General features: G+C 36.1%; 1 protein-coding gene, 1 long non-coding RNA gene and 1 pseudogene across 4 annotated transcripts in view; 1 reads left to right on the forward strand and 2 right to left on the reverse strand.

Moving 5' to 3' along the window:
- Positions 1-16,641, reverse strand: part of LOC308633948 — a 132,999-nt gene that overhangs the window by 59,760 nt on the left and 56,598 nt on the right. The window lies entirely within an intron of this gene.
- Positions 1-16,641, forward strand: part of BTAF1 (B-TFIID TATA-box binding protein associated factor 1) — a 90,262-nt gene that overhangs the window by 1,154 nt on the left and 72,467 nt on the right. Inside the window, exon 2 of one of the 2 annotated variants that reach the window (XM_081267369.1) lies at positions 13,978-14,101. The exons of the other annotated variant lie outside the window; for it this stretch is intronic. Coding sequence (XP_081123495.1) covers positions 13,978-14,101 — 124 coding nt within the window. The remainder of the gene's footprint in view (positions 1-13,977; positions 14,102-16,641) is intronic. 2 annotated transcript variants of the gene reach the window in all.
- LOC308634049 (peptidyl-tRNA hydrolase 2, mitochondrial-like) lies at positions 11,482-11,965 on the reverse strand (annotated as a pseudogene). Its single transcript has one exon. The product of its transcript is annotated as a peptidyl-tRNA hydrolase 2, mitochondrial-like (transcript).

The raw sequence follows: 16,641 nt of genomic DNA on the forward strand, positions 1-16,641 counted from the left end.
AGACCCTCCAGCACGTTAGAGCTGCTTTTTTTTTTTTTTTTTCCTTTTCCTCGCTGTGTTTCTCTTCTCTGGTTTCTCTTCCCTCTTTCGGTTCTAGGAGGGTAAGTTTTAGCATTCTAAGTCTGATCCCTAACCTCCATTTCATGGCAAAACTTGGTAGGAACCGTCGAAGGAGGGGAGATTTGGGTTTCCTATTAACAAAGAGACCGTCAGATTATGCTAATTTTTAAAACATTTACAGAGTTAGGCATATGTTCTTTCCTGAGGCATTTTTCCCCTACAATTTAAAGTATAAAAATCATTTTGTTCAGCAGTAGACGTTCTGTAGTCAGCGTTGTAATATTATTGTTTTAGCCCCATCACAAATTTTAAATTATTGTAAAACAATGCCCAATGACTGAAAAGTTAAGAAAACTAAAGAAGAACAAGACATTTGTTTAGCTATAAGAGGAAAGTTTTCTTCGCCTAAATGACAAATGTTTGAAAAACTTTGTTTTTATTATTTGTTAAATTTTTTTCTTAATGGTACTGGGGATTTAATTCAAGGTCACTTTATTTTGAGATAAGGTCTGCTCAGTTGCTGAGGCTGTCCCTTCAATTTGACATCCTCCTGCCTCTGTTTCCCAAGTCACTGGATTACAGGTGTGGGCCACCATGCCTGCTTTTTGGAGAGATTTGATTTTGGTGGTCCTCATGGGAATATGGTCTCTTGGTGCTAGCAGTCAGAAAGAGTCATCAAGATCTTTAGAGTTGGCAAGGGAACTTTTAATGAGAATTGGGGTCTTTTACTACACAGGCTGAAGGAAAAAATGATGAAAATAGATAGTTTTCATTCATTTTTTATAATTAATTGAACACATTCTCTGAGCATATTACTAGCTAAAATGTTAACTGTTATTCAAGGGTAAGAATAACCCCTGCGCCTCCCAGACTCCCTAGATAACTGATGAAATAGTGTGTGGGAGAAGCCTATGGGAGTTGGGTGAAGGGGGTTGCTAGGTACTGGTAGTATGGAGTATCTAATTTTTATTTCATAGATTAATTAATCCATTCAATGTGAGGATTTTTTTTTTCTCTTTTTTTTTTTTTTTTTTTTTTTTGGTACTAGATATTGAATCCAGGGGCACTTTACCACTGAACTACATCCCCAGTCCTTTTTAGTTTTTGTTTTGTGGCAGGGTCTTGCTAAATTATTGGCTGCCCTCAAATTTTCGATTCTCTTCCCTCAGCCTCCAGAGTTGCTGGGATTAATGTGAGAAAATTCTTGTTTTGTGATGTATAAAACTGCTCTAACAGAATACAAGTAATTATATATATATATATTGCAAATACAAAAAGGAATTTCTTCTAATATGCTGCTCCAATATAAATACATAAATATATACATTATAAGCACATTGATTCATTAACTTAATATGAGATTTGTTTATTAGGTGTTACAGTGTTTAAGTAGACTGTATATTTTCTACAATACTGGATGTAGCCTTTTAGAGACAAAATGATAGTACTGTATCAGAGTCTTATCTGCTTTAGTCACACTAATCTATTTAAGTTTAGGTCACCTAGTATTTCTGAATGAATGAGTGGGTTTTGAAGGCTTCTGCCTTCTGTTCTGGCCATTGGATTTCAGAGTAGTTTTTTTTTTTTTTTTTTTTTTGGTATCCTTTTTCTTATTCACTTTGTCAATTCTTTTTTTAAAAAGTCTGTCAGGTTTTTCATGAAGAACTACTTCTCTGCTTGCTTTAATAAGTTCAAGCAAAGTATTTTTGAGACACTGTGTTTTGGTGGTATTTTAAAATGTGGATTCTCTTTGAATGGCAAACCTTGGTTTCAAGCTGACCTTCTTCATGCACTAAGCATTATTTCTGTGCTCACCAAGCTTCCTTTTTTTTTTTTTTTAAATATAGAGTGAGAGAGGAGAGAGAGAGAGAATTTTTTAATATTTATTTTTTAGTTATCGGCGGACACAACATCTTTGTTGGTATGTGGTGGTGAGGATCGAACCCAGGCCGCACGCATGCCAGGCGAGCCCGCTACCGCTTGAGCCACATCCCCAGCCCCCCAAGCTTCCTTTCTTTCCTGTTGATGTATGCTTGTGGAAATATGGACTACTTTAATACTATTTTATGTGAAATAAAGTGGAAGATAGTTCAAGAGATAAAAATCACATGCCAGAATCAAATCTAAAGTATTTTTGTTTTATTTATATCAATGTGTGTAACTGAAGATAAACTGCAATATTTTTAGGGCCTTGAAGATATTTCTAACAGAAAGGAAGTAGTAAATTGGTACTGTCATTTCCTCAATTGCCAGGTCAAGAAATCTGGGGATAATCTTTGGCCTTTCTGTCCTTCCCTCTATCAACATCCAGCCAGTTACCTATTCCAGTTTTCCTTTCTAATCTCTCATCATCTCTACTCCAAAACACCTGCAAACATAAGTAGCTTCTCTCCACTACCTACCTCTTATGCTATTTCACTCTGGTTCATTCTTCACTTCAGCCATATTATTTGCTAATATGCAGATTTTAACATGGTCATTTTTCTGCTTAAAACTTGTTTGTTATCTGTTGCCTTAGGACAAAGTCCAAATTCCCAAATGTCTTTCCTCAGCTCAAGTCTGGCTAATTCCAACCGTAGTTTTTTTTGATCTAAGCCTATATCACTTTGTTCAGAAAGCCTCTGCAGGTTTTATTTCACCTTTGCTATTTGCAACAATGTATACTCTTGTCCATTGTATTATTTAACCATACATTGTAATTGTTTAATTGTTCTCTTCCTTTCTGAATTAACATAAATTCAGTGAGAGAAAGGAATGTGTCTTTGATCTTTCTGTCCCCAGCTTCTAGGATATGATGCTCAGTACATTTATTTTTTCTTTTGTTTTCCTTGTCCCCTCCCTGCACTTTCTGCTGGGGATTGAACCCAGGAGTACTCTACCACTGAGCTACATCCTCACCCCCACTTTTTTTTTGGAGACAGGGTCTCCCTAAATTGCCCAGTTGGCCTCTAACTTGAGATTTTTCTGCTGCTTCTTCCTGAATAGCTGGGGGTGTAGGTGTGTGCTTCCACACCTGGCTCCTCTTTTCTTTATTGGGAAGGAGTCTCCTTATATTGCCTGGGTTGCTTAAACTCTTGAGCTCAAGGGATTCTCCTGACTCAGCCTCATGAAACCAGGATTGTAGGCTGGCAGGCACATGGTACCTGGCTTAATATTTTTAAAATATTGATTAGTTGATTAATTAATTTGTGGTGCTTAGCATTGAACCCAAGGATTTCCAAGTGCTATGTAAGTGCTTGACAGCTGAGCCACACTCCCAGCCCTGAATATATTAAAAGCAAACAAAAAAACTAGTGATTTTGTTGCTTGCTTTAAAACCTTTTATAATTTTATCATAACTTATGCATAGTAGACTATTTCCTGTGTTTTTCAGTGTTTCTATGTTTAACTAGTTTTCCTCAGAAAGAAAAATATGCACTATAGCTTTGAAATTGGCCAGGATTATAATTTTTTTTTAAAATCATCAGAATAATTTTTTGAAGTTTAAATACAGTTAAGTTCTAAATGCAGTTAAAGTCTATGTGATAACATAGACTTTTGTAATGTACAAACCTGTATTTTGTATGATCAAAAAGTTTAAATCTTACTTATAGTGCTATCAAGGCTTGGTTTTATTGTACTTTGAATTGTTAAGAATGTGTCAAATTATGAAATGTATGGACAATGCTTAATCTGGGTGTGATATATCTTGCAAAAATAACTTTGTGACTCTCTAAAGTTGCAAATATAATCCTAACATTGGAAGTTTTCTATAAATTTTACTACAATATCACTGGAGGATATGTAACTCCTTTAGATCCTTAAAAAAAGAGATGGCATACTCTGGGGTGTGGTCAGGTGCATGCCTATAATCCCAGCTACTCAAGAGGATTGCAAATTAAAGGCCAGCTTTGACATTTTAGGGAAACCCTGTCTTAAAATAAAATTTAAACAATGATAGGTGTATGTGGTCGGGGGGTAGGGGTAGACCATTTGCCTGCCTGGGTTTAATCTCCAGTACCACCACCAAAAGAGAGAGAGGAAGAGATAGATATGAGATTGCATACAAGTATAGACAACAACATTGCCTTTAAAATGTAAATATTGTTAAGTCACTTAATCTCATGCTCTTAACTACATAACTGTGTCCACAAAACCAAGTTTGGGGAAAAAATTAGTATATGGTCTAGGCTTTCATTGTTGCTCACAGATGATTTAAGTTTGCTTCTCTTTTTTTCTTTTTAATATTTATTTTGTAGTTATACGTGGACACAGTATCTTCATTTTATTTTTATGTGGTGCTGAGGATCGAACCCAGTCTTCACGCATGGTAGGCGAGTGCTATACCTCTGAGCCACAACCCCAACCCTAAGTCTTATCTCTTAAATCTTTTAATACCTTTGTTTTGTTTTGTGAGGCTTTCTCCCAATATTTTTTTAGTTGGCATTAAACAACCAACAATAAAGGCAGCCCTAGAGGGATTTATTCATTGGTGTTCAATTTATAACTAGGATTCCAAAGCTTAATGTAGATTTTTTTTCCAAAAAAATTGCTTTTTATATCTTTGCCAACTTATGCTACAATTGATCGAGTTGACTGTTGTACAACAGTTTTCTTTCTTCTTCTTCTTTTTTTTTTTTTTTTTTTTTTGGTTTTGGGGATTGAGCCCAGGGCCTGTGCTTGTGAGACAAGCACTCTACCATCTGAGCTATACTCCCAGCCCCTGTACAACAGTTTTGAGCCATTAGTTTTTCCTTGATCATATAGAGATTCTAAAAAAATAAAATAGATCTTTTTCAATGATCATGATTTAAAGGCCATGTCTTTATTTATTTATTTATTTTAATTTTGGTGGGGAGGGTACTGGGGATTGAACCCAGAGACACTTAACCATTGAGCCACAAGCCTTGCTGTTTTTTATATTTTATTTAAACATAGGGTCTCAATAAGTTACTGAGGCTGATCCTCTTGCCTCAGCCCCCTGAGCTGCTGGGATTACAAGCATGCACCAGCACAGCCAGCTTGATTTGACTCTTTTATAGCAATATCTTTGGTATGTGACATGTATCTGTGCACATGAAAATGATGCAGTTCAGAAAGGATTCAGGGGGAAAAAAAAAAAAAAACAAAACAAAAAGCATGCTGGAGGTCACACCCTCTTACTGAAGAAACAAGTTGCTACATATGAACAGAATTTTGCTTTAGTTTTGTTAATTCTCACTTTGCACTGCTGATATTTCAGAGAAACATTGTTTCAATAGGCCAATTCTGCAAAGAAGAAAAAGTTTCTTGATGTGGAGGCAGTTCAGTGAACCCTTCCTAATGACAGGGAAAATGGTAATATAGAACAAAACCCAGGGCTGGGACTGTATCTCTCTGGCAGATCACTTGCCTAGCATGTGTGAGGTACTGGGTTCCATCCTCAGCACCACATAAAAAGATAAATAAAGGCATGATGTCCATCTACAACTTAAAAAAAAAAAAAAAAGAACAAAACCCGTTCATTTCCTATATGAGACCACACAGGTGTGCTAGTCTTACTTATCCCTTACTGCTAATTTCAGTCCATTATGAGAGTGGCAGGAGGTAGTATTGTAAGTTATAATGTATTAAACATCTTATTATAAAAAATTAGAGACAGGAAAAAGTACCGGAGCTTTTCCATTTTATCTTCTATGGTTAATTCCTTTCTGTTTCTTCATACAAAGTACTTCTATGAAGTTTGTTTGTTGGCTTCCTTTGCAGTGCAAGGGATCAGACCCAGAGCCTTACACATGGCTAGGCATGTGCTTTACCACTGAGCTAAACCCCCAACCCTGTTTTTGTTTTTAATTTTGGTAACAAATAACAGAATTTACCATTTTAAAATGTATGATTTCATATTGTGTTGAAACCACAGCTATTTCTGCTAAAGAACCTAGAAGCAAGTTGTTTTATTTCCTCCCGGTGCTAGGCATGCTAGGCAAGTGTTCTATTGCTGAGCTCTATCTCCAGACCTATTTTTTAAAAAATATTTATTTATTTATTAGTTCTTGGAGGACACAACATCTTTGTTTGTATGTGGTGCTGAGGATCGAACCTGGGCCGCATGCATGCCAGGAGAGCACGATACCACTTGAGCCACATCCCCAGCCCTCCAGACCTATTTTTTAAAGAAATATTTTTTTAGGTGGACACAATATCTTTATTTTACATTTATGTGGTGCTGAGGATTAAACCTGGTGCCTTGTGCATGCTAGGTGAGCACTCTACCACTGAGCCACAACCCCGGTGTCCCCCAGATGTATTGTTATCTTTTAGATAAAATCATACAAAGGCATGTTGGATCAGAGATTAAGTGTAAAGGGGAAAAAGTCCCAAAGGAAATAACATAGCTTGGATATCCTTTTTCAACATTCATCATTCATTTAACTAGTATTTACTGAATGCTTTCTTGTTCTAGGTACTAGAGACATAACAGAGAAGTAGTCTCCATTCTCATGGAATTTATTTTGGGTTGAGAGGTATTTGCAGATAAAGAGTATATCTTTATATTCTTTGTATTCTGTGTAGTATCTTAAATCTCCTTTCTTATTTGGGAAAACATAATAACACATTACCCACAGTATGAACTAGTATTTATTCCAAATATTTTTTTTTTAAGAGAGAGAGAGAGAGGAGAGAGAGAGAATTTTAATATTTATTTTTCAGTTTTTGGCGGACACAACATCGTTGTTTATATGTGGTGCTGAGGATCGAACCCGGGCCGCACGCATGCCAGGCGAGCGCGCTACCGCTTGAGCCATATCCCCAGCCCTCTAAATATTTTTTAAAAGTATTTTTTTAGTTGTCAGTAGGTCTTTATTTATTTATTTATTTTTAGTACCATAGAATTATTTTTTCTTTTGTACCGGGGATTGAACTCAGGGACAATCAATGACTGAGCCATATCCCCAGCCCTATTTTGTATTTTATTTAGAGACAGGGTTTCACTGAGTTGCTTAACATCTTGCTTTTGCTGAGGCTGGCTTTGAAGTCCTGATTCTCCTGCCTCAGCCTCCCAGGCCACTGGACAGGCATGTGCCACCATGCGCAGCTATTAACACAGAAATTTTATGTTTGTTACCTCTGTCTCTTCCATTTGTCTGTCCTTCAGAGCATGAAGAATGACTTTATTTCTTCTTCCTGTTAGAAACTTCTATAAGAGAAGTTTGAAGCAAAATTAGTCTTGTAACTACTGTGTTCCCTCAGTCAACCCTCCTTTTAACTTCTCTCTTGATATATAACTTCTTTTAGACTTCTGCCTCACCAAGAAACCTGTCTGCCCTCCAGTATAATTCTCATCCTCCTGCACCACTTAACTGCATCAGTCTTTTCCACTGTGGCCTGGCCCTGGTGCTTACTGTTTGCCTCATAGTTGACTACCCTGGGGTAACAGGTCAGACTGCCTTCTTGTCAGATCCTTGTCTTTTCATCCCTTTGTTTTTCCTTTTGTGTGATGTCTAATTTACTGTCTGGGAGAGAGGAATGGAGAACTCCAAAAGGAACTTTGAGAGAACCAAAGGAGTCTCTCATGTCCCCATTCCTCTATTCAGAGAGGCTACAACTTAAAGCAAGTTTGGCTATCACCAGAGTGGAAGAGGTAAGGATAAACAGACCTGGGATTGCAGGAGAGAGAAAGCTGATTTCTATCATTAGGACAATTGGATGGTGAGAGAAGAGATGACATGACATGGCATTGGAATAAAAGGCTCTGCAGAAAGGAGAGGGCAAGAGGAACTGTGGGGCTATGAGGCAGGATCAGCATTAGGTTAGAGAAAAGATGAAGGCCTTTGGGCAGGATTCTAAATGAAGCTGGGGGCAGAGGAAAGGGAAAGTTCAGGAAGAATGGGAATTATGGGCTTTTTGAGCTTGCTGTGACTGGAGCTGGCATGACTGCCTTATTCAGAATGCCGAAATACTGCTATGCTGACATTTTCACTTATTGAAACATTACCTTAGCATCACTTAGTTATTTTTATAACTTGTTTTTATATGTAATATAGCTATTAAAGATGTTTTTAAAGGAAGCAAAAATTTCCATAATATTGGTGCTTAAACCCGCAAGAAACTTGAACATTTCCTTATCTGTAATTATAACATAATAAATACTTGAATATTGTGCAAAGTATTCTGGGGGACAAAAAGAATCATTGAAGGAAGTGAAGCCTAATAAGAAGCATAAGGCATCTTGTAATGAATTAACCTAAGAGATGCTGCATATAAAAAGCATAATAAATACCTAAATAACTGTTCAAGGTGAAAATTCATGTAAATTTCTGAAGAGAGAGAAATTTGTATTGTATAGTAGTCAAATGGTGAAGGATTATAGCTGAATGTTAATGGAAAGGATCTAGTTAACAAATTGAAACAAGAAAAGACATTCTAAGTGGAGAAAACAGTACAGATAAAACCATGGAAACTCAAAAGACCCGTATTTAGATGGTACTTTTTTGTTTTGGATTACAGATAGCTAAGGGTGAGCCACTGAAAGTTTTAGAATAATGATTTGAACAAATGGTGCTTTAGGAAGTTAGTTTCGTAATGTGATCCCATTTAGTGTGAAGTTATGCTTACCAGGCAGTGGAAATTATGGAACTGGAACTCCCAGATGGGCTAGTGTACTGATAACAAAAAATAAAACTAAACAGTTTCCAAAAAGGATTAAATCTGGGGGAATGTTCATACTGAGTGTGCTAAGAATAGGAAGACCAAGGAAAGAAGGGTTTGGAGAACAGTAGTGTGAAAACTTAGGAAGGAAAGTATTTTATGAATGAGGTACTTACTGGTGTCACATGTCATTGAAGAGCTAAACAAAATTGAATTTAAGAGAAAACTATTGTATTTGGCACTTAAAAAGGTCATTGGTGACGTAGATATACTACACCTATACACAGGTGTAGTATAGAGAGAAACTTGATTTGTAAGGATTAAATTGTGTACCATGAGAAATGAAAGAAGTGTTTTAAGACACTTGTTCAAGATGTTTGGTAGTAAAAGGAAAGTGTTATAGAAGATGGAAGTCAGGCAATTTATTTTCTCATTAGATATCTCTGCAGAGTGGACTATAGAAAGGAATGGATTAATAAAGCAGTGATTTGAGATATTGGAGAAAGGATTATTGAAGATAGGAGGACAGGATGGTATTAGGATAAAAGTTAGTATCTAAGCCTTGAAAAGGAGTGACACTGTCTTCAATCTGAAATAGCATAAATATAAAAACTAATCTTTAGAAGTAAGGGAAAAAAAACTTGAGATAATTTGTGTTCTGTAGTGTGGGATCTACTCCTTTTTATGAACTAGAATAGCTAATTGGTGGTTTGAGGAAATTTTTGAGAATTTTTATTCTTTTTGCATATGGGTTTATAAATGGGTTAATATTGTATCTTCCTTAGAGTTTATTTTGCACAGTATTGCTTTGGGTCACCATGAATAGAAGGTGTATCACAGAAAAGGAACTGGGAGGTTTTTGACTTTTTCCCGCAGTAATCTAACAAACTGACATCAGATAAGTCATAAATAGGACAAACATAGGAAACAAAAACACCTTTTAAGGTTGTAAAATTTAAAATGTGTGTGTATATCTACTTTTACCCTTGAAAATAAGATTAAGTGAAGTTAGTGAGCTTCCCTTAATATTCTAAGAAATTGTAGAAGTGGGACTTCAGTGATCTCCTAACTTCTAGTCTAGTTTTTTATTTTATCATTCTTTCTGGTAGGAAAGTCCTCAATCTATCTGAATTGTACATATTATAAAGAGTCCAATGTTATACAGAGTGTATATAGCATATGTAGCATAAACTTGATCTTGGGCTAATTCTTTATGCTGAAACTAATTTAAATATTTAATTTTTGGTAAGTTTGCCTGCCATAGAATGTAGAAGGTTTAAAATGAATATTTTGACCAAGTTAGGTTGCAGTTAATTATATACAGGCTCCAGGAGGATGTCAAATTTAGTTTGATTTGACAGTATGAAACTTTTAAAAAAGTAAATATTTATGTTGATGCATACAGAAAGTTGTTAGTAGATGCTTAAATTTTTCTTTATTGAGCTGGGGACATTAAAAATTACAGCCATGGCAATTTGTTAGCATTCCTAAGGTATTTGTTATAAAAGTTCACGAGAGGAGTCTTATGAACTTTACTATCAACTTCCTTATGAATATAAGTCAAAGAGCATGCTGAAGGTTATGTAATGAATGGGTTAAGGAAGCCATTTTCTGGCAAAGGGATTTTAGGTCTGATTTGGTCTTAGAACTTTTTAAGAACACACTGGGTGTGTATAGCAGCCTGAAATCCCAGAGATTAGGGAGGCTGAGACAGAAGGGAGTGCAAGTTTGAGACCAACCTGGAATACTCAATGAGACCCTGTCTCAAAATAAAATAAAAAGAGCTGGGATGTAGCTTATTGGTAGAGCGCCTCTGAGTTCAATCAGTAATTAAATTTTTTTTTCCACAATACCTTTATTATTTATTTTTATGTGGTGCTGAGGATCAAACCCAGGGTCTCACACATACTAGGCAAGTGCTCTACCACTGAGCTACAGCCCCAGCTCAATCCTCAGTACTATTAAACAATATTTCATCTTGCAAGTAAAGGCAAGTGTTTAAATAGCCTTGAATGAATAAGGAGAAATACTGTGTTAATACTGGATTACATCTGTGCATATTGTATGTAAAAAGTAAATTACTGTTTGTAATTTCTTTTAGAAATTAACTGTTATATAACTCTTTTTTCTTTATGTGGTTAGCTTTAATTGTTTAAAATAATTTTAAGTGTCAACTTTGCCTCTTAGTATTTTGTTCTCAAACAGCTGAAACTTTCATAGCACTGTTAGTGTTTTTTAATTAGTACTTTATAGTTATACCTGTTACTGTAGTTCATTTTGACATAGTTCAGTTTGACATAATCATTTAAGGATGGAACATAATTTGCTCTATCTATTTAAGTTCCCAGTTCTTCCCTTTTTCTTCTCTCCCTCCATCCCTTCCTCCCCCTGTTTCTATTCCACTGGTCTTCCTTCTATTCACTTTTGGTGTTTGTTTTTTTTTTTTTTTTTTTTTTTTTTTTTTAAATTAGTGCCTCCCCTACAGGAACAAATTTTACTTTCATCTCAAGAATATTTAAATTGGGGAAAGAAATTGATCTTTTTTTAAAATTTTTTTTAGTTATACGTGGACACAATATCTTCATTTGTTTATTTTTATGTGGTGCTGAGGATCGAACCCAGGGTCTCACACGTGAGAGGCAAGTGCTCTACCGCTGAGCCACAACCCCAGCCCCAAGAAATTGATCTTTTAATGTTAGAATTTAACAGGCTCAAACAAAACAAAACAAACAAACACTCAAACAAAAACATCATACAAGAGCCCATCCTGTAAAGCTTTAGGTGACCAGTAACTTTGTTGATTAGGTCTGCTGGTCATGGCTCAATTCTTACAACAGTTGGGGAGCCTGGTTCCATCCAAGTACATATAGCATCTTGAATCAAATTTACAGTCGGTCCCAGCATTTTTTGCATGGGTCAGTAATTCAGTCAGGGTTTCTTCATCAGGGGCTTTGACACCATTTTGGTCTGGCCAATTTATTCCTGTTTGAGCACTCAGGGTTTCTCCTTTGAATTTGCTTGTAGGCGGAAACAGCAGCATGAGAGCACTGGGCAGCAACTTTTCCTTTTCCCATAAGTTATTTCAGACCATAAGAATCATTTTGTACTCCCCATTCTCTCCCAAGATGCTTGCTTTAGTTCTGTTTTTTGGTCTGTCTCACTTATTGAGCTTTTGGAGAGCATTCCAAAGTGTATCCAGAGGCCTCAGCCAAGGCACATGCCACAAGTAATGCCACCAGCCTGACTGAGTGTACTTAGGATGGGCCAAGTATTCTAAAACCAAGGATTTGGAGAGCATCTAAAGTACCTCTCCTCCTCTCATGGCTTCCCATTCTTCTAGGAAGCAAACACACTTCTTAGTACATTATAGATATATGTAAGGATGAAGTTCACTGTGGCATATTTATATATGTACATAGCATATTTTGGTCAATTTTATTTCACTGTTACCCGCTTTTCTGTCTTTCCTCCCTTCCATTCAATCCCCTTCCTCTGTTCTATAGATCTCCCTTCTGTTTCAGGGGAGTCCCATTCCCTCTTTTCCCCCTTATTTTGGTCTAGTATCCACATATGAGAGAAAATGTTAGCATTCTTGACAGAAAAAGATGTATTTTAGTTATTTTTATCATTTATTACGAATTTATACTTATTAACGACTAAATTTTTTAAATGCCGTGTTTCTACTGTTTGTCTCCTGATACCACAGAAAGTATCTATTTCTCAACCTTTTACAAGCTTATTTTTTTGTAGTAAAAGGCTTTCAGAAGTTCACTTTGTAACTTTTTAGTTCTTTGTGAGATAAAAGAAATCCCAGAAGTAATAGGAGTCTGTTTGCAGTTTTTCAATGCTTAATGCTTTCGCTTGATTTGGACCCTTTGCTTTCTCTTCCTTATTTGATAAAATTTGAAGATATATTCACTAGATATCCCCTTATATAGGATTAACAGTCATTACAACTTTGCCCCTTGTCACCCTCATTTTGTTTAAAATGTCCATTTATTACAGATTTGAAGCCTCCTTCTTTTCATTACCTCACTAAAGGTAATTAGTGTGGTGATAGGTCTAGACCCATATAATATGTAAACAGGAGGTAGCAATTACCTGTGACTTTGCCTCTTTAAGTCTTTTTAGGATTTTCTTGTATCTTAGAAACAAAGTGACAGTTTTTTACCACCACACTCTTACTCCAGGTGCAAGACATTATGATTTTATCCCCAGCTTTTTTCAGAAGTGGCAGAATTGGGATTTGAAGTAAGGCCCTGGAATTTGTGCCATGCCATATGATTTTATAAATTTGCAGATATTATTTATCATCCTCTCTTCAGCTAACTCATGTACCCCCATACCTGTCTATATGTATGTTGTTTGTTTAGGGACTAGGGATTGAATCCAGGGAGGAGCACTTGACCATTGAGCTATATTCCCAGCCTCTTAATTTTTTATTTTGACATAGGGTCTTGCTAAGTTGCTTAGGTAAGCCTTGCTAAGTTGCTGAGGCTGGCCTCAAATTTATGATCCTTCTGCCTCAGCCTCCTGAGTCACTGGGATTATAGGAATATTCTACTGGGCTAGGCTACCTCATAACTTTAGTCCCAACTTTGATGTGAATTTTAAATCTCTGTTCTTTTTCTCTCCTTGCTGTACTTTCCCTGCCATAGTGAGCTTGTCATCTTCTTCTATAATATTTCCTCTACTGCTTTTTCACATTTCTTTTTAATGACATCTCTGTTTTCTAAAATGCAAAACCTGTGTCCTTAAGGGGCTGAGGTTGTGGCTCAGTGGTAGAGTGCTCGCCTAGCATGCACGGGGTGCTGGGTTCAATCCTCAAGCACCACATAAATGTAAAATAACTTCTTTTCTAATCTTCTTGCCAGGATTGTAGTTCAGGTCTGCACTTTTAGTCTGTAATTCTCCAAAAGATTCCTTCTATTTCAGTGTTCACACTGTTGCCAGTTTAATCTTCCTAAAGCATAGCTCCATAGCTCCAGTCCCTTTACTTTTTGACCAAAGACTTTCATGGTTGCACTATATATTCAAAGGTTTCCACAATAGGGCTTCAGCTTGTTCTGTAGCTGTATCTCCCATTGTTTTCTTAAGTGCAACAAGCTATGTTTTTTCACTTCCCAAAACATACTCTTCCTTTTCTTATTGTGTTCTTGTTCCCTCTTCTAGATGTTTCTTCCTTGAGAGCAGAGATCAGGCATCTCCTGCTGCCCTACATAGGTCTTTGTTCATAGGTGCTTAATGCATTTATTGACTCAAACTTATGAGGAAACTCATTTCAGGTTAACTATTATATTTTTGTTATAGGCTTGATCGTCTTTTTATCTTACTGGATACTGGCACTACTCCAGTTACAAGAAAAGCTGCTGCACAGCAACTTGGAGAAGTGGTGAAGCTTCATCCTCATGAACTAAATAATCTGTTATCTAAAGTAAGGACTCTTTTTATTTTTCTTAGTATAATAACAATTGTAGAGACTTGTCCATGGATAGGAAAACAAAAATAAAGATAAACATAATTTTATGTTAAGTAACAATTTGTGATCTCTAAATTCCATTAAATATCTTACAGTTCTCCAAATAGATTTAAAAATTTTGCTATTTCTTTTCTTTGGTGACAAGACTTAATTTTTTTTTTTTTTTAATTTTTAAACTCTAGTTTAATTCTTTAAGGGACTTGACAATATAGAACTTTTTGCTTGTGTCACAAATTTGAATCTGACCCAATTTGGTAATGAACTGAGTTGTTAGTCTGGTTTCTTTCTCAGTGGTCTGACTTGTTCTTAATGGCTAATAATTATATCATAGTTGATAGTTTTCAAATGAAGTACTCATGGGCAATGGTTGAAATACATGAGAAGCTAATTGTTATATTACATCCTTAGTTAATAGCTTTTTTTCTTTTCTTTTTTCTTTTCTTTTCTTTTCTTTTTTTTTTTTTTTTTTTTTTTTTTTTTTTTGGTGCTGGGGATTGAACCCAGGGCCTTGTGCATGCTAGGCAAGCACTCTACCAAAACTGAGCTATATCCCCAGCCCAGTTAATAGCAATTTGAAAGTGGAAACATTCTGCTTTGGTGGACCAGTGTTTTCATACCCCTACTCCATATTCTTTCCCTAAATAATAGTTGTATTTTTACTGAACTCTGGGCTTGTTTAGGTATACCTTTATGGTTGTAATTGGCGAATTCTATGTGTTTAATTCCCTGGCATGCAGAGTAAAGCAGGAGTGCTTTGGTGGGGAGGGGAGTGTTGGGACAGAGATAGAGAATAGGGTGGTGGAACAATATGATTGCTCAGATATTGGAAGCCTGAAGATACCTCTTTCTTCTAGTTTAACCCCTTCCTTTCATTCTCATTTGTCACTCCCTGATACATAGCAGTAGGAGTTGTAAGTCCTTTTTCAACATATACAAATCTGCACTATATGGTTGCTCCCCAAGGGCTTTTAAAGACTCCCTTTCCAACCTACTTCCCTGCTAGATTAACTGTCTACTCAAGTTGGAGAGACAGTGATTTGCTACCTATAGCCTCCACATTCTCAGAAAAGAGAAGGCTGCATATTAGGCATCTGTGAGGTGAGGAAATAGAAGCATGTGTATTTTTCTTCCTTATTCCAAGGGAAGAAATGGAGGTCTGATAGATCTAGACAGGGAACAATACAACAGGACTGACTGTGCAGAACTGATAAAGGTTTCTAGCTTTCCAAATGAATTCTGTTCTTAATTCAGAACTCAGCAAACTGGCTGCCATCAAATCATTCTAAAAGGGGAAGTTGTCTTTAGCAACTTCTTGCCTTCTGATCCTCTTCTTTTCCCTCAGTATTTTCCTGTTATCTTGGTTTTGTTTTTTTAAGAATTTTATTGAAGTGTAATTTACATATCTTAAATGTACAGTTCAGTGATTTAGTATATTACTATTGTATGTAACAGTTGTCACCACAGTCTAATTTAAAACATTTTTATCACCCAAAAAGAAACCTCAATCTATTCAACATAATCAAACCTCACTCTATTATTCCCCTTCCCATACCGAGCTCTAGGAAACCATTAAAATAATGTATGTATATTTGCCTATTCTGAACATTTGTTTTTTAAACAAATCATACCTTATTTGTAATCTCTGGGACTTGTTTCTTTCACTTTAAATACTGTGTTCATATTAAAGCACGTACCATTACTTTATTCCATTTAATTGTCGAATAATATCCAATATATATTTACGGTATACCACATCTTAACCATTTAGCAGTTAATGGACAATTGACTTGTTTCCATTTCTTTTTAATTTTTTTTTTTTTGAGAGAGAATTTTAATATTTATTTTTTTAGTTTTCAGCGGACACAACATCTTTGTATGTGGTGCTGAGGATCGAACCCGGGCCGCACGCATGCCAGGAGAGCGCTCTACCGCTTGAGCCACATCCCCAGCCCTCTTTTTAATTTAAAAAAAAAAATTTTTTTAGTTATATATGGGCACAATATCTTTATTTTGTTTGTTTATTTTTATGTGGTGCTGAGGATCAAACCCAGTGCCTCACATGTGCGAGGCAAGTATTCTATCACTGAGCCACAACCCCCAGCCCTCCTACTATTATGTAATATTTTACTGTTATGTAAAATACTGCTGTGAAAATTCATATACAAAATTTTTGTAGGGAGGTATGTAAATTAGTTCATTTTCTGCTGTAATAACAGAATACCACAAACAAAGTAATTTATAAAGATTAGAGGTTTATTTAATTCACAGTTCTAAAGGTTGGAAAGTCCCAAGATTGGGCAGCTGCATCTGTGAAGGCCTTCTTGCTGTCTTTTGCAGAGTCCCTGTGTGTTGTAGGGCATCACATGGCAAAAGGGGCACATCCAAAAGAGAGCCACACTGGCTTTTATAAAGGATCCACTCTACATGTAACCCATTAATCCACGAATGAATTAGTCCATTCATGAGGACAGAGACCTCATTACTTAATCATCTCT

This window comes from Spermophilus citellus (assembly GCF_964194105.1).
Source record: "Spermophilus citellus genome assembly, chromosome: 15".
NCBI classification, from domain to species: domain Eukaryota; kingdom Metazoa; phylum Chordata; class Mammalia; order Rodentia; family Sciuridae; genus Spermophilus; species Spermophilus citellus.